Below are 22,186 nucleotides of genomic sequence, written 5' to 3' on the forward strand. Positions count from 1 at the left end.
TAATGACAATCTTTTAAAAAGTATAGATTGCTACTCAGTGGAGATGTCAAGTCACAGACAGGTACAATAAAAAGACTGCCAACAAGTGAGCAAGTTGATAAAACAAACACACACACACACACACACACACACACACACACACACACAAAAGAAAACACAAGTGCAACAAACACACACGAGCACTGTCACTGACCACCGATGCTGGACTGTGAGCAACTGCGTATAATGGGAGAAGCAATCTGGGTGATGGGGGTAAGGAGGAGGCTGGGGCAGGGAGGGAGAGGGATGGCAGGGTATGGGTAAGGAATGGTAAAGTGCTGCTTTTGGGAACATACAGGGATGTGGTGGGGACAGGGCAGGGCAGCTAGGTGCAGTTGGGAGTTTGGGGAGCAGGGGGGTAGGGAGTGAGAATAGTAAAGTGGAAAAGGAGAGCTATAAAGAAAGGGAATAAAGACCAGTGGAGTATTGGTGGAGTAGAATGCTGTGTAATGTTAGAATGGGGGCAGAGAAGGGGGTAGGTGGCTGAAGGACAGGGACTAACAGAGGTTGAAGACAGAGTGGTTGTAAAAATGTAGGATATAGTGCAGGTAGAGTGCCCACCTGCACAGTTCGTAAAAAGTGGTGTTGGTAGGAGGAATCGATAGCACACACTGTGAAGCAGTCATTGAGGTGAAGAATGTTGTGTTGGTCAAAAAATGGTTCAAATGGCTTTGAGCTCTATGCGACTTAACTTCTGAGGTCATCAGTTGCTTAGAACTTAGAACTAGTTAAACCTAACTAACCTAAGGACATCACACACACCCATTCCCGGGGCAGGATTCGAACCTGCGACCGTGTCGGTTGCTCAGCTCCAGACTGTAGCGCCTAGAACCGCACGGCCACTCCGGCCGGGTGTGTTGGTCAGTGTGCTAAGCAACCGGTTGGGCCATCAGTCTCTCGGCCACAGTTTGTCGGTGGCCATTCAAGTAGACAGACATGTAGTCGGTTGTCACACCCACGCAGAATGCAGTACAGAGGTTGCAGCTTAGCTTGCAGATCACAAGTGTGCTTTCACAGGCAGCCCTGCCTTTGATGGGATAGGTAATGCTTGTGACAGGACTGAAGTAAGTGGTGGTGGGAGGATGTATGGAACAGGTCTTACATATAGGTAAACTATGGCCAAGAGTTAGCTGGCCCACTCAGTTGGTGAGTACACAGACCAACATAACATTCTTCACTTCAGTGACTGCTTCATGCCTGCACCATCTGGATCGCTCCTACCAAAACCACCTTTTCTGATTCATGCAGGTGGGTCCTCTTCGTGCACTATATGCTAGGTTTTCACACTGCCCTGGCCTCAACCTTTGTTAATCACTGTCCTTCACCCACCTATACCCTTCCCTGTTTGCACTATAATGTTACAGAGCTTCCTATTGCACCAATGAAACTATTAGCTTTTATTCCCATCCTTTTCATCTCTCCTTTTCATCTCTCCTTTTCATTCCCCTCCCCCCCCCCCCCAACCCCCCCCCCCCAACCCCCCCCCCCCCCAAAAAAAAAGGAACCCCTGCAGAGAGCACCTAGTTGCCCTAACCTGTCCACACTACATTCCTGTATGCTCTTACAAGCAGCACTTTACTGTCCCCTACCCCTACCCTGCCATCATTCCCACTCGCCGCCCCAGCCACCTGTTGAACCCTATCATCCAGATTGCTTCTCCTATCATGTGCAGTTGCTTGTAGTACAGCGGCCAGACGCAGTAGTTGTGTGTGTGTGTGTGTGTGTGTGTGTGTGTGTGTGTGTGTGTGTCCTTCTACTTTAGAAGGATGCCTTTTGGCTGAATGTTCTTAATCTATCCTTCTCATAATGATGTTGTCAAAGCAGCAGTAAGTATGTATGTACACAAAAACTTAAACATATCACATGCAATTCAAGATGAAAAGTATTTATCTGTGTGTCAAATGCCTTATGAATGTTTGTAATCAGGAAAAGACTTAAGGGACACCCGATACATGTACACCACAGCCAGTGTCCCATTTGATTGTGTCTTGGTTATAAACCATAAATTTCTAATAAGTCTCTTTGGACATTTCTGCTTTCTTTTGTGATATTAAAGTTATTTAATGAGATATTCCAAAAATCTGTAAATTTCCAATCAAAATGAAAACTGGTATTCTCTGCAGTTCTGTTTATAGAATTCATTCCTTCAGTAAGGTTCTTTTCATCTACTTGTTGAATTTCTTTCAAGATTTCCTTAGACATATGCATACTATGTCCATAATATAGTTGCTACCATGTTATCTGCCTCTGAAATTGGCACGAAAATGTATACATACTTAAAAATGCCTTCTGAAATTTGTAAGGCAAGTAGTTTTTCGTGAAAGTTTTGGTTTTTTCCATTATTTGTTGCAAAGGGAGGTTTGGAGGGAGGGGAGTGAGGGTATTAACATGAATTTTACAAGCTCAAATTTAGCAGAACTGCTTAGTTTGTTGATTCATATGATCCAGACACTTTTTGTCAGTGGATACCTGATTAATGTTGTGTTACAGTCTTTGACACTGTTATACTATCCCTTAACATAAAAGATCACAGAACTTTCAGCCTCTTCTCTGAATGGGCAAAATATTCACTAAAATTATCACAAACCCAATAGGTGTGGAGGGGGGGGGGGGGGCGGTTAAGCTAGATTTTAATAAGATAAGTAACAAGTTACCATATAACAGTGAAGTGATGAGTTTGAATTAACATTTAATCTAAAATCCATAAGTTCACGAAAGGCTCTGACTCAGTTTCAAAAAAATCTTTGCCAGTGTTGTGAATAAATAAATCATCTGTTTACCCTACGTTGGCATACAGGTAAATGTACAAGGATAAGCCAAAACATTATGACCACTGCCAGCCGCAATGTTGAATGCAGTCTTGTGGCATTGCAGGCACGTGACGCGGTAACAAGAGTATGCAAACAGAGCAATCATGGGCAGGGGATCACCCTAGCAAAGCTATGGATTCCAAATAGAGAGAGTGCTTGAGATAGGCGGATTTGACAAAGGACACATTATTATTATACAGAGCTTGTGAATGATTATCGTGAAAACAGTGAAGCTGGCCAAATGTTCATGTGCTACTGTTTTGCAAAGATGCAGGAGGACAGTGAAACTACCACTAAGTGCTAAATGGTCGGATGTCCATGACATTTCACAGAACGAGTGGTTCGGAGGCTTGTCTGTTCTGTAAAATAGGGTAGGTGGTGATCTGTGGCATCTCTGCCAAAAGAGCACAATGCTGGCGCACACACAAGTGTTGCGGAGCACACCGTTCATTGTACATTATTGAATACGGAGCTCCACAGCAGACCACCCCCTACATGTTCACATGTTGACCCAATGACATCCTCAGTTACAATTGCAGTGGTCATGGGACAACTGAGATTTGTCTGTCAATTAGTGGAAACGTGTTGGCTCAATCTCATTTTTGGTACACGAGGTCGATGGTCGTCTGCACTAAAGCCGTCATCGAGGTGAACAGCAGCTTGAAATGTGCAGTGTGCCACAGACACGTGCTGGTGATAGCAGTATTATGCTATGGGAGACATTCTCCTGCACTTACATGGGACCTGTGATAGTAATCGAAGACACACTGACAGCTGTGAACCACCTGCACCCCTTCATTATTGACATCTTCCCCGACGGCGATGTCATCTTTCAGCAGTATTATTGTTCATGTCTTGGAGCCAGAACCTTGCTACATTGTTTTGAGGAGCATTATAATGAATTCACATTGATGTCTCAGTGGCAAATTTCACCCGATGTAAATCCTATGGAACCCATCTGGGTCACTATTAGGTGCCATCACCGTGTACGCAAATTAGTGGCCCATGATTTATGCGAATTACATGATCTGTGCATAGACATCTATTGCCACAAACCATCCACATACCTATCAACAAGTTCTTGGATTCACGATATGCAGAGTCAGTGATTTTGTTCCAAAAACAGACAAACAAAGCTATTAAGCAGGTGGTCACAATGTTTTGGCTCATCATTGTATGTATGCCAGTTCTGCTGTTACCGTTAAACTGAACGGGATTTTGAGAAATTCAAAGTTGATAGATGTCAGTGTAGGAGAGTCCATAACACTAAACCTATTCTCAATAGTCATAGGAGAAGTTGTGAAACACTTCAACTACGAAAATGAAGAGAGAAAATATGTTGCTGAAACATGTGAAACTTTTTTGCTAAAGATGTGACACTGATTGACTAGTACAGATAAATGTTAACAACAAAGGAAAGAACTTAATAAAGTAAGATTTGAAAGAAGGTCTGAAATTCAATTGCAGTAAGACTAAAATAATGTATAATTAACGAATTATGAAGAAAATTCTACACATCAACAAGACAAAAAGCAGTTGATGAAATTTTAAATTTAGTGTAGTTGAAGCATGGACAGCAAAATAAACAAACAGAAGTTTTCCTAAAACTGAACTGGAGTGCTTTTATTAAGCCAAATGAGAGTATTTGGAACTAAGCTTCCAATGTGGTTTTTGTTGTTACATTTGTGCACCCAGAACTTAGCTCTCACTTTTACACACATTTTTATTTATATGTTTGTACTACATCCACACATGATAAGAATTATTGGGAGACAAAGTAAAACAAAAAAGTATCTCTGAGAACAGACTGGACTGGCAGCAAATGTGTGTGTTCAGGTTGTGACAATTGAAATTATCCATTCTATGCTGTTGCATCTTTAATAAATCTTTATATTAATCATATAGATCATATTAATGTGGGCCTGTTCTCTGTTGCTGTTGTTTGTTAGAATCTGGATGATTAGATAAACTTTTAACTTTCTATTAAATAGTAGAAAGCACTTCTTGAGCACAGTTATATTGCCCCTGTGTTACAATTGATGTATATAAGGAAACTCTGCATGTACAATGAATGGTCAGTGTTTGATATAACATTATAAGTAATATGCTGAGAGTGCTAAATGACAGTTCTTTACCAGTTGACAGATAACTAAGCATGGTATGTTTTCTGTGACATAAGCTCCATTGTCATGGCATTCCCTTTATTCAACGGCGTGCCCCTCTTCTCCAAGCCAGAACACTGTAGTGTGGAATAATTGTCAAGTCTGCGGGTACCGAAAGCCTGATATTGCAGCTTATACTACCCGCTAAATCATTCAGTCATAGCGCGAACAACACGTCCTGTGTATCTTCTTCACGGGTATGCTGCCAGACATTATCGTCTTCACTGTGCGATATTTCGGAGATCCATCTGGGTGCGATCGTGAAGACATGTGGCATCAATCCATACCAGCTTATGTGCTCAAAAGTAATAAAACTTCCAATTAATTGATGATCTTAAATTATTTAACTAATAAAAAGAAATACTTTCATTTGTTGTGAACCATAAGTTAGGCAGATATTGAGTAAAACATCACTGAACCAAATGATACGTTGCACTACAAGACGTAATTATGAATGTAGTAAAAATTGATTGGGGACAAGGTGAATTGGTGGTAGATGGGCTCAAGGAAATTCTTTACCAGATTCCAAGATATAAAAAGTTAGTTTGTAAAATAAGTGGGAATAAAGGGGATGAATATTGGTGAAGACCAGACCACATGAAAAAGTCTAGAGGCAGCCTTTACCCAGCAGTAGGTGTCAATGGCTGATGATAGTGATGTACGTGTACATGCAGAACTTGTACCTTGTTAGCTCTGTGGCTGTTTACAGTTGACACAGTTACGTACATGGAAGTTGTTGCAGAATATAGGAAAACATGTGAATGGTTAACACTTGGTGCAAAAAGTGACAGCTGACTTGACTCTCAACATAGGTGTAATGTTTGTAGTTAACACATTGACACAGTGTTGGTTAACTACATCACAATACTCAAATGCTTGAAACAGTCACAATTTTGGGATGTCTGGGATATGCAACTAGATGAAAGAAATACTCAAGAAAATAATTTTTTTTAGGTGAACTACCACTATTTGACTGTGTTGTTTAGTTAATTATGGCCCAGGTTTCAGCCTTTTATGCCATTTTCAATAACTGTGTTTATATATTTTTCTTAATTTTATCTACCGATATCTGTTCTAAATCGTTTTGCAATTTGTTTTGATTTTCTGATGGCTTTACTAGTCGATAAACGACAGCATCATCCGCAAACAACCTAAGATGACTGCTCAGATTTGTCTCCCAAATCATTTATATGAATAAGGAACAGCAAAGGGCCCATAACACTACCTTAGGGAATGCCAGAAATCACTTTGTTTTACTCAATGATTTTCCATCATTTACTACGAACTGTGACCAGTCTGACAGAAAATCACGAATCCAGTCACATAACTGGGACGATATACCATAAGCACACACGTTTCACTACAAGCCACTTGGTGTGTTTCAAAAGAACACTGTTTTCTAAATCCGTGTTGACTGTGTGTCAATAAACCATTCTCTTCAAGGTAATTCATAATGTTCGAACACAATATATGTTCCAGAATCCAGCTGCATATCGATGTTAATGATGTGGGCCTATAATTTAGCGGATTTTTCCTACTACCGTTCTTGAATATTCGTGTGACCTGTGCATCTTTCCAGTCTTTGGGTATGCATCTTTCATCAAGCGAATGGTTGTATGTGATTGTTAAGTATGGGGCTATTGCATCAGCATACTCTGAAAGGAACCTTGAAAGGAACCTAATTAGTATACAGTGTGGACCAGAAGACTTGCTTTTGTTAAATGATTTAAGTTGCTTCACTACTCTGTGGATGTCTACTTCTATGTTACACATGTGGCAGCTGTTCTAGATTTGAATTCTGAAATATTTATTTTGTGTTCTTTGGTGAAGGAATTTCAGAAGGCTGTGTTCAGTACTTCTGCTTTGGCAGCACTGTCTTCGACAATATCTCCATCGCTATTGCACGGTTAAGGTATTCATTGTGTATTGCCACTAGCATACTTCACACACAACCAGTATCTCTTTGGATTTTCTGCCAGGTTTTGAGACAAAATTTCGCTGTGGAAACTATTATAAGCATCTCACATTGAAGTCTGTGCTTCTGTAAAAGATCGCCAGTCTTGGAGATTCTGCACCTGTTTTAATTTGGCATGTTTTTTTGTTGTTTCTGCAACGGTGTTCTGATTGCTGCCGATACTGTATCTTCGAATTCAAGTCACATCTGTTGTACACTTTCATTGTTAATTTGGAAGGAGTGGAGATTGTGTGTGAGGAAGGCATCAAGTGAATTTTTATCTTATTTTTTGAGTAGGTATATCTTTCATTTATTTAGTTTAATTGGATAGATAAAAAATCTACTCATAAAGCAGCGGCAGAACATGCACATAAAAGACTGTTGTGATTGGCGAGCTTTCAGAGCCACTTTCCAATCATGACAGTCTTTTATGTGTGTGTTCTTCTGACGCTTGGTGAGCAGATTTTTGATCTATCCAATTAAATAATTTTGTTGGTAATTGATTGTTTTCATTTATTTTTGGAGATTTGGGGGTTGCAATATTCAATCTCGCTACTGCAACCCTTTGTTCACTAATCCCTGTATTTGTTTTGATGCTTGTTATTAGCTCAGGATTACTTGTTGCTAAGAGGTCAAGTGTGTTTCCACTACCATTTACTATTCGCGTGGGCTCATGAACTAACTGCTCAAAATAATTTTCAGAGAATGCATTTAGCACAATTTTGGATGATGTTTCATGCTTACCTCAAGACTTATATATGTATTTCACCAACATATCGATGGTAAATAAAAGTCAGCATCAACTATTATTGTATTAGCCAGGTATGTGTTTGAAATCAAACTTGAGTTTTCTTTGAACCTTTCAGCAATTGTATCATCTGAATTGGGAGGTCGTTAAAAGGATCGAAGTATTATTTTATTCTGGTTGCCAAGAATGACCTCTGGCCATACTAACTCACAGGAACTATCTACTTCAATTTTGTGACAAGATAAACTACTTCCTAACATAAACAAACACACCACCGCCAACGGTGTTTAGCTTATCCTTTCAAAACACCGTTAGGTTCTTTGCAAAAATTTCAGCTGAACTTATCTCCATCTTTAGCCAGCTTTCAGTTTCTATAACGATTTGAGCAGCAGTGCTTTGTGTTAGCACTAGGAGCTCTGGTACTTTCCTAACACAGCTATGACTGTTTACAACTGTTATACCTATGGTTTCTGCATCTGCATTCTTCCTGTGTTCTGCCTGCACCCTTTGTGACTGAAGCCCTTTTTGTATTTTCATGAGATCCTCTAACTTGAAAAACCGCCCAGTCAATGCCACAGAACCCCTGCTACCTGTGTAGTCACCTCCTGCATGTAGTGGACTTGTAAGCTGTTCAGTGGAATCCTGAAACCCAACCACCCTATGGCGCAAGTCGAGGAATCTGCAGCCTGCACAGTCGTAGAACCGTCTGAGCCTCTGATTCAGACCCTCCATTCAGCTCTGTACCAGAGGTCCGCAATTGGTCCTGTTGACTATGCTGCAAATGGTCAGCTCTGCTTTCATCTTGCTAGCAAGACTGGCAGCCTTTACCACTTTTGTTCGCCATTCAAAATGAGAGAGGCTCTCTTCCAGTCCAAAGCTACACACATCATTGGTACTGAAGTGAGTCACCAACTGCACTTGGCTGCACTCTGTGCTCTTCATGGCATCTGGAAGGACCCGTTCCACATCTGGAATGACTCCACCATGGAATGCACATTAACTTTCTTCCCCTTCTTGCCACCCATGTACCTAAGGGGGGCCCTATAACGCACCTAACGTTTGAGACCCCAACTGTCAGTAATCTCACCCTCTGTGATAGCCCAGATCTTGCAGGCTGAGAGGTTTCCTCTGAAACAGGACAGGCAATTGCATCTGGCTGAGGTACAGTGTCAGCCACAGACAGCACCTGGAACCTGTTTGTCAGCCTAACCAGGGACGCCTTACATGCAGCCCCCTGGGAAGTCTTTTGCCACCTTCCACACTGCGGGGTGACTTCCCTCTTGACCACAGGTGTGTGGTCACCTCAGTGTGAGCAGTAACTGGGCAGGCCACTGGTGAGGATCGATCGGAGGACTCAGACATTCTGGACGTCAGTTAGATCTCCACGGCTGGCCCACAACAGTGGTGCCCATCCACTGAAACTTCAAGCCGTGTAACCGAAGCCTCCACAGCCTGGAACTTACAGCAAAGTGTCACTGACTCAGCTTGTATCCACACACTAAAATCGCAGTCCCTATCCATACTAAGGACCGTGGAAAACTGAACTACCGAGATAAATGGACTATTGGCACGTGCTGTGGAACTCTACTTTAAACCCTGAGAAAAATGCAGGAACTGTATGTAATAAATTAAATTAACATGCAGAGATTCAAAAACCAAACTACCAAAACACTCAGGTGAGACTAAATAATTCGCCCTGATTAGGAACTTGTAATACGTCACAAAATCGGTTTACTTTCCGACGCAAATGAAAATGCGAGGATTGTGGCTATTAGATATTAAATTAACAGATAGAAACTCAAGAAACTAAACCATCAAAGCATACAGATGAAATCATATAATTTGCTCTTGGTTTTTCTTAATTTATGGTCAGTTTTTAGCTTGATGTCCTGCAATGGCATAAACTTAATTACATGAAAATGGCATAAAAGGCCAAAACCTGGGTCATAATTGAATAAAGAACAATACAGTCAAATGACGGTGTGTTCATTTAAAATTTATTGTATGATTGTTGCTCAGCAACAGGAAAAACTGTTTAAGAAAATAATAGCTTATGTGCACTGATAAAATAAAATGATTTATTCAAAAGCAAGTTTGCAACTTCCCTGGAAAAGATATACAGTATTCATGTCTCCTCCTAATTGTAATTAATGGTAAAGATATATAGTACATAAATGCATAAACTGAGATTCTCTTGGAAATAGGTATGTTACTAATAACTAGAAGAGACAGGAAGGCTAATAAATGAATATAGTAATAGATAGGTAGAGGTCTGCGCGGATAAGAAAAGTGCAATCCGCACCGCATCTGCAAGGTCCTAATCCGCAGCAATTAATCCGCATCCGCAAGTTTATCAGCATCCGCATATATTTAAGTTTTGAATGAGTAATTAATAGTAATAGACACTAGTACTTAGAATTATGGTATGTAATGACAAAGTTATTGCTAGGGTGCCATTTCTGTGACAACTTAACTACTTTTGACTTCTTAAATCACAGGAAATGCTCTATACCTACTCTAAAGCAGACCATTCCAAACAGGAAAGCATTGGCGCTCCGGAGCACACACAGTAGCGGCTCCAATCTCGTGAGATTGGAAACGCTATTTAAAAAAAAATAAATTCAATGTAATAGTATTAAATGATGATAATACGTGTATAGAAACAATTATATTTCACTGCTCTTGTGCCAAGGCAGCTGAAAATGACAATGGTTTTAAACTGTTACTAGCACATTGCATCATTTACCGACAGTTCTTTTGTACTCACCGCTTGGATGTGTCAAATTTTGAAGCCATTCATGTCAGCTGATGATTATATTATAGCTTACGCGTTCAGTCCTCGTCATTTCCAGGTGAAAATATTTACAGTATTAGGCCTACACTGCAAAACGCTGGCGCACCTGTGAAAAAGTTAAACTGCCAGCAATAATTGACGTTGTCTGGAAGAAATAACTCGTCTTCCGAAGAGTGACAACAAAATCAGTGGTTATAGAAATTAGGAGTCCATTTAGCTTTAGCTAAAAATACGATTGAAATCTCGAACCTCACCTTTTGGCTGATATATCGAATTAAGACCTAGCGATAAATGAAATGTCTGTTTCATTTTCAACTAAACAAAGTTTTTCACACTTTAAAACATTGGTCTAAATTACTAAGACAAAATTTGCAGTAGATTTCGCAGGTAATACTTTCAATGTTAAAAAATAATTTTTTTCAGAGTTTAATGGAACTGCAGACGATTTAAAGATGTCTATATAAAAACTGCTGTCCCATAACTTCAAATGTTAGGCACTGTTCCCTGTTAAGCAATACCGAGTTACAGTTAAAATGTTCAATTTTGTTAAGAATTTCAGCCCTTATCTTTACTAATTGGCTGGTAAATTAAAAGACACATTATTATTTTGGATGATTTGAATATTTTGTAAGTTTTCAATGTGATCAGAATAATCTTTCACGGGCTATCGCAGTCACAGCTTGTTGGTGGTCGTGAGCCGTAGTTTGAAGTCCCACTTGTAATTAATTACAAGGCCCGCTGTGCCACTGCCCCGGTCGGGCTGTTTCACTGTTCACAAAGAGCGACAGTGCTCGGTGGCTGCAAATGTTACTGTAGTGCACGCTAAAATTTAGATAGGCACTTATGAGATCATCATTACCTAGTTTAGTAATATTGACGTGTTAGCTGTTGAATGTTCTTGTTGTGACGAGTAAAAACTTAAAATTGAGCTCTTTAATATGGAAATTACAACAAAACAAATTGATTGATAAATATTTCCTTCTTTTACCTAATGCTACTTAAATGTTCTTGTTGGGAATAGTAAAAATACTAACAATATGTCGAGGAAATTCTTTACTATAAATATTACAATAGAAACTCACATGCTTCAGATTAAATATTTTCATCTTCTGCTTACTTCTGATTCAAATTCTGTAAAAGAAAGAATCAGATGAAAAAAATTGTAACTAATTCAGAGAAGCCCAAAAAATACAGGGAAGTAAGAGAAGCTGTACAAGTACCGTTTTACTTTGGAAGATTACCCTGCAGGAACATGATGTCATCAATAGTCTGTGGCTTCAAAGATGTGCGTCGCTCCTGCATTATTTGTCCCGCAGTAGAGAAGCTTCTCTTAGATGGCGCACTGGACGCTGCAATGCAGTGCACGAAGTATGCGAGTTTGGAAAGATGCGGATAGACGTTTTCACGTCCATGCCACCAAGCTATCAGGTCAATGCCTTCCGAAAATTGGCCTTTATCATTCGTATATCTGAGAATTTCATCTGACGCAAAGTCAAGATCTCTCGTTGATTCATCACCTGAGGAATCTTCAAATTCATTAAAAAGTACGTCAGACTTCTGTTTTTTTTTTTTTTTTTTTTTTTTTGCAGGAATTCCAGATGTTGTTTCCTCTTTATCTTTTAACTGTGGGCAATTTCTTGCAACATAATTTTTCGCTTCCTTTACAACTTCATCTTTTTTGGCACTGCTAAGAAATTTTAGGTTTTTATATTTTGGATTCAAAAACGTTGCAAGTTTATGGGTTACTGTTATGTCCCATTTGCTGATTAAAATAGATTTGGCTGTACTCTTTAAATCTATCAGAAATGGGCTGTCGCCATCATTTTTTTCAAGAAAGGAGAGAAGTTTTAACTTCCACAACACACACAAATAAAGCGTAGGGGTTTTGGAGGCTTAGAGATCACAAGAAGCTATTTTAAGTGGCGTCAGAAAGGTTATTATATCTTCCAACATCCTCTTGTCTATAGAATCAATCAAATTATCTTGATTTTTCTCTGACAAAATTGACAGAACTTCAAACCATTGTGAATTAATAGACTCAAACATATCCAATTTACTGTTCCATCGTGTGTCTATATCTCCTTTCAATGACTTCTGAAGGCGATTCTGAAGACCAGATCTTTTAAAGAAAGTTGTGATAGCTCGACAGGAATTTATTAGCTGCTGCATTTCACTCTTCTCATCATTCGCGTCTCCTCGAGTCGTGTGCTCCAGCACAGTATTAAGTATGTGTGCTGAGCACGAGAGCCTCTTGTATTGTTGCTGAGCACGAGAGCCTCTTGTATTGGTGAAGTGCTGCCACAATATTTGGGCCTCCATCCGTAACGAACACAGTGTTATTCACAGCACTGAATAAATCGAATGACCGTAGTATCTTAATGAATTCAAGTTTAATGTTTTCTCCTGTTTTTTTAATCTCACTCTCAAGATTTCTGGTGCACAACACTCGATCCTCAAGTTTCACTTCTTCATAATTAACATAATGTGAAGTCACTCCCATATAGCTTATTTTACAGTATGAATCAGTCCATAAATCGCCAGTTAGTGCTCTACCTATATCTCTGATTATATTCTTCACTTCTGCGGAGACAGTCACACGCAGACGATCGGCCGTTTCCTTCAAATTTCTGGATATGGTGGCTGGATGAGGTAGCAGTTCCTTAGCACTCACTGCACCGTACTGTGCCGTCTCGAGAAACCCAGATCCACACGCAGCTTCAAATGGTAAAATGTCTTTGCTGACAAGATTGATAAGTTTTTCTGTCGCGGCTGTCTTCAAATTTGGCGGAACTTCAGGAACTTTCACGTCTCTCTTGGTATTTAAATAAGTAGTTATTCTACTTTGTCCAGCCTCACACAAATGTTTTAGCACATTTGAAGTTCCACTTTTGTGTCCAGTGTAGAAATATACTTTTTTACATGCAAAACAAGCCACTATATCTTTTATCTTTTCGTTGCCATCAAATACGCATCCGAATTTTTTCCAAATTGGCAATTTCAATTTGTTTTCCTTCACTAATGTAAAATTACCTTTTTTCACCTTACACGAAATTGTATCCATCGATATGGTGTTCATTTGAAGAAAGAACTCTCACTGATATTTGCTACAATGCACGTTGTCACTCGGTCACTACAAAGCGCTAACTGAAGGCAGCGGAAAGTTGTAATGGGCACCTGTCGGTTAGACAGTGGGCAGGTTTGCCACCCAGAGAGCACTTCACAGGCCACACAAAAGACACGGTCACGGAAACGGTTTAGGCGCAGGTCTCTTGGGTACAGCTACGTCGGTCGTAGCCAGGGGCTGAGGACCAGACATCCGCTCTACCCGGGCCCTGCAAGATTCCAAGAATGTCAACAGACTTGAAGTTTTCAACTAACATTGCAACATACGTACTGGGCAGATGCCTTGCTCATTATCCGCAGATGGCCCGCGGATATCCGTGCCTGTCTCGATTTTATCCGCCAAGTAACAAATACCGCGGATATCCGCATCCGCGCAGACCTCTATAGATAGGCATTGATAGTGGCATAGTAATGTATGAAATCATAGGTTATAAATATATGGAGACATATAAGAGTCCCTTGTCCATTAGTAGCAGCAGTAGTGGTAGGTTTTACATCACTGTTTCAACTCCCGATGAGATGACAGAAATGCTGCTAGTATGTGAGTCAGACTTTAAGAAGCTCTTGTGCTAAATGAGTGCAATAGTTGAGCCTGTGATGTTCTGGGAACAATAAGAAGAGTGCTCTGGCACTCTGACCCTCACTGCAGCTGAATCCATTGCCACCTCGACAGTGCTGTCTCATTTTCCTTAGGTCATCTCATACGGTGTGCCCTAGAGCAAGCACTTCTGTTGTAGACACTGTGACCAACCGAGTCGAGGTTGGACCGTTCATTCATTGTAGTATTGCCAGACAGTACTGTGTGAAATTTACATTTGGCCTGTATCTGATTTTAACTCCAGGAATGATGAAACTGATTGTGCTGACAAGAACTCAGCATTGAAGGGAAATTGCCCAAAATCTTCAAATAAGAAAGTGGATGCCTCCCAGTTGAGAGCTCTAGATATTATTGATATGTTCATGTTTGAACCAAGTTGAAAATATTTTAACATACTCTTTTGTATTTACTTGTGGTTTCTTATAGAAAGGACCTGGACTGAAGACTTCCACTGCTCCTGTTCGCACAGCTTATATTGGCTGCATGTCTGCTTGCTTTTCTGGAAATACTTTAATGCAAGGCCTGGATTTTATACCATTTCTGTTGAAAACTGTTGAGAAAGCTGTATCACAATCTGCTCAGGTATTGTTTTGGTTTCAGTATCTGGTCACATTCATTACTTAGAGCATTAAATATTAGTACTGATATTGTTATTTTTAGCACTGTGCTCTTTGCATAATAGTTAAGTACTTTTGTTTCAAACACTATTGTGTTACACCAATCTGCTTTCTGATAGTATTCTCCATTTCAGAATTTAAGAAATTTCTAGCTGTTTCAAAAGAAAGAAACAGAATTATTGAAAGAGGTTAAAGCTATTTTTCATGTTAACTGATTCTTCCATTGGTTATTGGTAGAAAAACATTGCAATCAATGGAAAGCACTGTATTGCCTTTGTTCTATAGGATCCTGTAGAACATAAGCAGTATAGTGCTTTTCATTTATTAAAGGTATTTCTATGAGAGGCAAATTGCTCTGAATGAAGTATCATGACACAAACATCAGTAACAGCCAGGAATGTGATTCCTGTGGCAGATTTAAAATGCAAACTTAAATCACACAGATGTTGATGAAATAATATTTCGGGGAAGATAGTGGACAAATTGGATGTATGCTGTAATGAATGTGTGGAAAAATTACCTGAGAAATGAGTCAAAAATAGAAACTAGGAGGTAGTTGATCACAGTTCCGCTTTGGAGACCAGTTAGTCACACAAGATTGTGTTTCGTAAATGGTGTGTGTGTGTGTGTGTGTGTGTGTGTGTGCGCGCGCGCTTGTGTGGGTGGGTGGGTGTGTGGGTGCGCGCGCACTCGTTGACATGATGCTGGTATGGATGGAATGACAAGAATCCTTGTAAGTGGTAGTATTCAAATGGAACACAACCAGAGGAAATTATGGCATTTACAAATATATTGTCCAAACACAGTACTGGAACACTGTGGAAAAACTTATTGACAAACAGAAAATGAATGAAGCCAAAAGGAATGTAAGGAAAGAAATGCAAGAAATGTTCAGAGAATTGAAAAGTAAAACTATCTCACAATATGATGATATAACAATGAAAATAATCAGTTATTGACAATATAAGGTAAATGGATACATAAAAAAATCTACTCACCAAGCAGTGGCAGGGGAACACACACACACACACACACACACACACACACACACACACACACACAAGGATTTAACTTTTACAAGCTTTCAGAGCCAGTGGCTCCTTCTTCTGGCATAAGAGTTGAAGGGGAATGGAGAGGGTGAAGGAAAAGGACTAGAGAGGTTTAGGGAAAGGGATACAGTTTAGAAAAGTCACACAGAACTCTGGGTCAGCAAGACTTACCGGACGGGATGAGAAAGAAAGACTGATTGTTGGGGACTGCAACAGACGAGATTTGAAAACCAGCTAGCTTAAAGGTGGAAGACAGGGTAATATGCAAGACAGAGATTACTGCTAAAACAGTGTGCATGAGTTAATAATAGGAAAAGCTAAATGCATTTTATGTGAGGGTTTGGAGGGGAGACAGTGATAAATATACAGGTCAGAAAATTAGAGATGTAGAAAACTAAAATGGGAGTGAAGAAAGAAGTAGTTACTGTGAAGAAAAGCTGAGATGGAAGGAATTAACATAAATTAAGGCCAGATGGGTGGCAAGAACCAAGAACATGTTGTAGTGGTAGTTCCCACCTGTGGTCTTCTTAGAAGCTGGTGTCTGGGGGAAGAATTCCCATGGCACTTGTGGTGAAACAGACACTGATGTCATGACTGTCATGTTGTGCAGCATGCTCTGCAACAGGATATTGTGTGTTGCCTGTATACACCCTCTGCCTATGCCCATTCATCCTGACTGATAACTGGACTGTAGTCAAGACAATGTAAAAGGGCAAACAGTTTTTACATAATTGCTGGTATGTGACATGTCGTATCATAGGTGGCTCCCCCTTTGATGGTATCTGTCTCGCCAGTTACAGGGCTGGAATAGGTGGTGGTGGGAGGGTGCATAGGCGGGGATGGTCGCAGGGGTAGGGAGATGGGTGCAGAAGGAGCACAGGATCTGATGAGGATATTGCGGAGATATGGAGTGCGACTAAAAGTGGTGTGGTGGGCAAAATCTCAGACAGAATGGATCTTATTTCAGGGCATGGTTTTAGGAAGTCATAGCCTTTTTGAAAGAGCTGATCAATACATTCAAGAACAGGATAATACTGTGTGACAAGTGGTGTGCTTCGATGTTTTTTTCTGGAGGAATGAGCAGTACCAGGATTGGATGTGATGGCCCAGGAAATCTGCTTTTGAACTAGACTATTGGATAATTACATCCAGGGAAGAATGAAGTGAGAGTGGAGGTGTATTGCTGTGCAGTGTCTGCATCCAAACAAATACATTTGTCTCTAATGCAGAGGCTCTGTGGGAGGGAATATTTGACATGGAAAGGATGGAAACCATCAACATGCAAGTACTATTGTCTATTAGTAGGTTTGATGTGGACGGAAGTGTGTAGTTGTCCCTTGGTGAGGATGAGATCAACATCAAGTAAAGTGGCATGGGGTTCGGAACTGGACCATGTGAAATATAATTGGTAAAGGTATTTAGAGATTCCAGGAATTTTAACAGGTCAAGATCGCCATGAGTCCACACAGCAAAGATGTCATCAATGTATCTAAAGCAAACCAGGGCCCGATGGCTTATGGATGCCAGGAAAAAAGCCCCCTCCAAGCGACTCATGAAAAGGTTGGCATGGGAAGGACTCATCCTGGTTCCCATGGCCGTACCCCTGATCTGTTTATGTATCTGCTCCTCAAATATGAAGTAATTGTTGGTAAGTATTAAGTTGATTAAGGTGAGCAAGAAAGTATGTCATTGGTTTGGAATCAGGTGGGCATTCACTGAGGAAATGTTCAGCAGCAGGCATACCATGTATGTGTGGGTTGTTGGTATAGAGGGAGACACAGCATCAATGGTGACAAGCATGTGTGTGGTGGGAGTGGGATGGACATGGATTTCAGATCATCTAAGGAATGTTTGGTATCTTTACTGTAGGAGGGAAGTCTTAGTACTATAGGTTGCAGGTGTTAGTCAACTAAGGCAGATGTACGTTCGTTGGGTGCTTTGAAGCTGGCAACAGTAGGACAGCCTGGATGATTGGGTTTGTAGATTTTAAGAAGAAGGTAAAAGGTTGGGGTGCGTGGTTTGGATGGGTAAGAAGTTTTGTGGATTGAGGTGTAAGTCCTTGTGAAGGTCCTTAGGTTTTTAGCAGGGACTGCAGGTCAGTTTGCATCACAGGGATGAAGTCTTGAAGGCAGATGTTGTAAGTAAAGGCATCAGACAGCTGACGTATTCCTTCACTAACATACTCGTGTCAGTCAACTACCACAATGGTAGATCTTTTGCTTGCTGGGAGGATAAGGACAGAGTCATCAGCTTTGAGGGAACGTAGAACCTAGAGTTATGCAGAGGACATGTTAGTTATGCAGAGGACAGGTTAGGGTCATGTTGTAGGGACCTGAGGAAAGGTTGTGAAGCAGTGTTTTATGTGAGAATTCTTGGAATGCTTGTAAGGGATGAATCTGAGGTAGTGGTGGTGGATAAAGTTGGGATCGTGGTCTGAGCTGTTGAAGGCTAGGTTCAATGTCAGGTTTGCTGTTGGGAAGATTTTGGGATTGGATTGCAAAGTGATATTTCCAGTTGACATTACGTGTACAGGAAAGTAGGTCCTTCACCTAAACAGCATGGTTAAATGCAGGTTTAGGGCTGAAAGTGAGACCCATCGATGATACAGGTAATTTGGAGGGGGGAGTGCTTTGGATGAGAGGTTGAGAACAGTATACTGTTGTGACTGGTTCTTGTGATTATGAGTTATTACTGGTCTGGGAGACAATGGTGAAGGCTGTGGGATGTTACGGAGGTTGGCCATGCTTGGTTTGCAGGTGAGGAGTGGTGGTTGATTTTGTGGCTGTTTGGAGAGCTGCAGATGGACAAAAATGGTACACCACTGTTCAGGTAGTTTAGGAGAAGGTGGGATAGTTTTTTGAGGTGAATCCTGGCATGTTGTTACAGTCTGAAGTTGGCTTGGCAGGGGCAGATGATATCATCCAAGGAAACATGCGGGGCAGATAACTGCAGAATTTTGTAGGAGGAGAGAAGTCTGGTAGAGTGCAAACTGGGAGATGAGGTATATGGGCCACAGATCAGTAAGGTAAGTGCAAGAGATTGCTGTGTTTGAAATTGTAAAAGAGGCTGGGGTAGAGTAGGATTACATCTTGAAAAAGGGACTTTCAGTGTTAGGCCTTTGGGAGCAATACCAAATGACAAGTAAATTTCGAGAAACAGAATGTGAGACCTTAGCTTTGATAATGCAAAAGCTTGTTTTCGAAAAGTGACAATATTGTGAAAAGAAAAGTTGCCACTCACCATACAGCGGAGATGCTGAGTCGCAGATAGGCACAACAAAAAGACTTTTACAAATAAAGCTTTCGGCCTGTAAGGCCTTCCTCAAAAATTGAAGACTAGACACACACACCTTATGCCCATGGCCTTACCGCTATTGAGCACTACCTTTCCCAATGCCCGGAAGATTCCAAACCAACAACCTCCATGACCAACTATATCCTTACCCACAATTATTTCTCCTTTGATGGCATTACCTACAGACAAATCCGAGATACAGCTATGGGTGCCCACATGGCACCATCCTGTGCCAACCTATTCATGGGCCATCTAGAGGAATCCTTTCTATACACCCAGAATCCTAAAACCCTCACCACATTCAGATTCACCGATGACATCTTTGCTATCTGGATTGAGGGTGAGGACACCCTATCCACATTCCTCCAGAACCTCAACAACTTCTTCCCCATTTGCTTCACTTCCTCCTACTTAACCCAACGAGCCACCTTCCTAGATGTTGACCTCCACCTCAAAGATGGCTACATCGGTACCTCCGTCCTCGTCAAACCTACAGACCACCAGCTATACCTCTACTTTGACAGTTGCCACCTGTTCCATACCAAGAAGTCCCTTCCATACAGCCTAGCCAGCCGTGGTAGTCACATCTGCAGTGACAAGCAGTCTCTCTCGAAATATACCGAGTGTCTCACTGAAGCCTTCTCAGACTGTACTTATCCTCCCAGCCATGTACAAAAACAAATCTCCCGTGCCTGATCTTTCCAGTCCCCCAGCACCCCCCAAAGTCTCACTTTATGGCCACAGAGGAGCATTCCACTTGTAATTCAGTAGCACTGAATTACTTTCTCCCCTGGGGTTTTGCCTACATCTCGACGTGCCCCGAAATGAGAAATATCCTGCTCACTATCCTTCCTACCCCTCCCACAGTGGTACTTCACCGTCCACTGAACCTACACAATATACTCGTCCATCCATACACAACCCCTGCTTCCAACCCCTTACCACATGGTTCATACCCCTGTAACGTACCTAGATGCAAGCCCTGTCCCATACAGCCTCCCACCACCACCTACTCCAGTCTGGTCACAATCACCACCTATCCCATCAAAGGCAGGACTACCTATGAAACCAGCCATGTGATCTACAAGCTAAGCTGCAACCATTGTGCTGCATTCTTTGTGGGCATGAATGGCCACTGATAAACTGTGGCCAAGAAACAAGTAGACCACCTGGTTGGTCAGCACGCTGCCAAACATGACATCCTTCATTTCAGTTACTGCTTCACAGCCTGTGCTATATGGACCCTTCCCACCAACACCAGCTTTTCTGAATTGCGTAGGTGGGAAGTTTCCCTGTAATATATCATATGTTCCTGTAATCCTCCTGGACTTAATCTTCGGTAGTCATTTTCCTCACCTATCTAGCCTTCCAGTTTCCGTTCCAGCACTATACAGCCCTCATTCCACCATCACACCTAGTCTTTTTACTTCTCTTCTTTTCCACCCGCATCCACCCCCCACTCCCTCACCTCTGCCCTGCCCTCCGTCTAACCTCCCAACTGCACATAGCTGCCCTATCCTCTCTCCAACTCGTCCCTGTGCGCCCCCAGCAGCAGTTGTGAGGTGTGTGTGTGTGTGTGTGTGTGTGTGTGTGTGTGCGCGCGTGTGTGTGCGTGTGTGTGTCGTCTTATTTTTTATGAAGACCTTACAGGCTGGAAGCTTTATTTGTGAAAGTCTTTTTGTTGTGCCACTCTGCGTCTCAGCATCTTTGCCATATGGTGAGTGGCAACTTATCTTTTCATTATATTGTTAAGTTCCATCCTGGATTTTCCATAGTCTGATCTTTTCGAAAAGAACATGTGTAACATGCGGTGGGATTCATCAGGGCAAGAGAGGACGGTTTAGATTGTTAGAAATGGTGGGAATGACAAAAACGAGAGGCAGAGGATGGAAAAAGATAGAAAAATGGAAGAAAATTTGGGAAAAAGGGAAAAATCAGAAAAATTAAAAAAAAAATCTTGAGAACAGACAGTGGTTAACAAGAAGCAATGAGGGACAAGAACTTCTAGCCACAAGAGTGGCTGAAAAATAGATTGGAAAATAAGGAGATAGGGAAAGTTGTGAAAGAAGACAAAATTTTCAAAACTGCCCATACAGAAAGTGAAAGTCACTGAGGGTAATGAAAACTGGTTTGGTTTAGATACATTGATGATATCTTTTCTGTATGTGCCCATGCTGAATCTGACCTGTTGAAATTCCTGTAATCTCTAAATATTGGGTTTCTTCTTTTCCTTCACCCCTCTTCCTTCCCCTTCAACTCTTCTGCCAGAAGAAGGAGCAAGTGGCTCTGAAAGCTTTTAAAAGTAAAATTCTTTTGCGTGTGTTTGCCCCTGCTGCCACTTGGTGAGTAGATTTTTTTATCTATCCATTTACATTATATTGCCAATAATTGATTATTTTCATTGTTATATTAGCCCATTTGGGCATCACACCTCATTATGCAACCCTCTTGTCAGTCTTTGTTATCATCTGCCTTGTTCAAACTATCGTCTGTTTTTTACAAGTCCCAGAAGTCTGTAATGGGAATTTCCGACCACCTTGTATATGTCAGAATACAATGTGAGAAAAATGTCATGTGTCCTCTTGCACTAGTGAGGATTATTAACAGTATATACAGCACTGAAAGGTGCTTTACATATTTCTAAAAGTGTACAGATGCTGTACTTAATTGATCATTACACTTGCTGAATGCTGCCATAGCCCACTATATGTGCACAGAAATTGCAATAATATTTTGCAGGTCTTAACAGTGCAAAAATTTTTGCCGGTATAACAGATATTTTGGACAGTGGTGAGAGATACTTTAAAGCAACTGAGGTACACTATAGTTATGGAATTATCAAGATGTCTAATTTTCAAACAATATGAATTTAATTACTTTAATTTTTAAAAGAAAATGAAACTACAATGGAAATCAGGAATATGGAAATATAGATTTGTAGGGGTATGTTAGAGCATCACATATTTTAGTCCAACTACAAGTAGAGATAGATTTCACA

The 22,186-nt window shown here is 40.9% G+C and overlaps 1 protein-coding gene across 1 annotated transcript in view; it reads left to right on the forward strand.

Moving 5' to 3' along the window:
- LOC124717053 (eIF-2-alpha kinase activator GCN1) overlaps positions 1–22,186 on the forward strand; it is a 265,579-nt gene that overhangs the window by 67,312 nt on the left and 176,081 nt on the right. Inside the window, exon 9 of the mRNA XM_047243734.1 lies at positions 14,655–14,810. Coding sequence (XP_047099690.1) covers positions 14,655–14,810 — 156 coding nt within the window. The remainder of the gene's footprint in view (positions 1–14,654; positions 14,811–22,186) is intronic.

This window comes from Schistocerca piceifrons, chromosome 1 (assembly GCF_021461385.2).
Source record: "Schistocerca piceifrons isolate TAMUIC-IGC-003096 chromosome 1, iqSchPice1.1, whole genome shotgun sequence".
In the NCBI taxonomy this organism is placed as follows: domain Eukaryota; kingdom Metazoa; phylum Arthropoda; class Insecta; order Orthoptera; family Acrididae; genus Schistocerca; species Schistocerca piceifrons.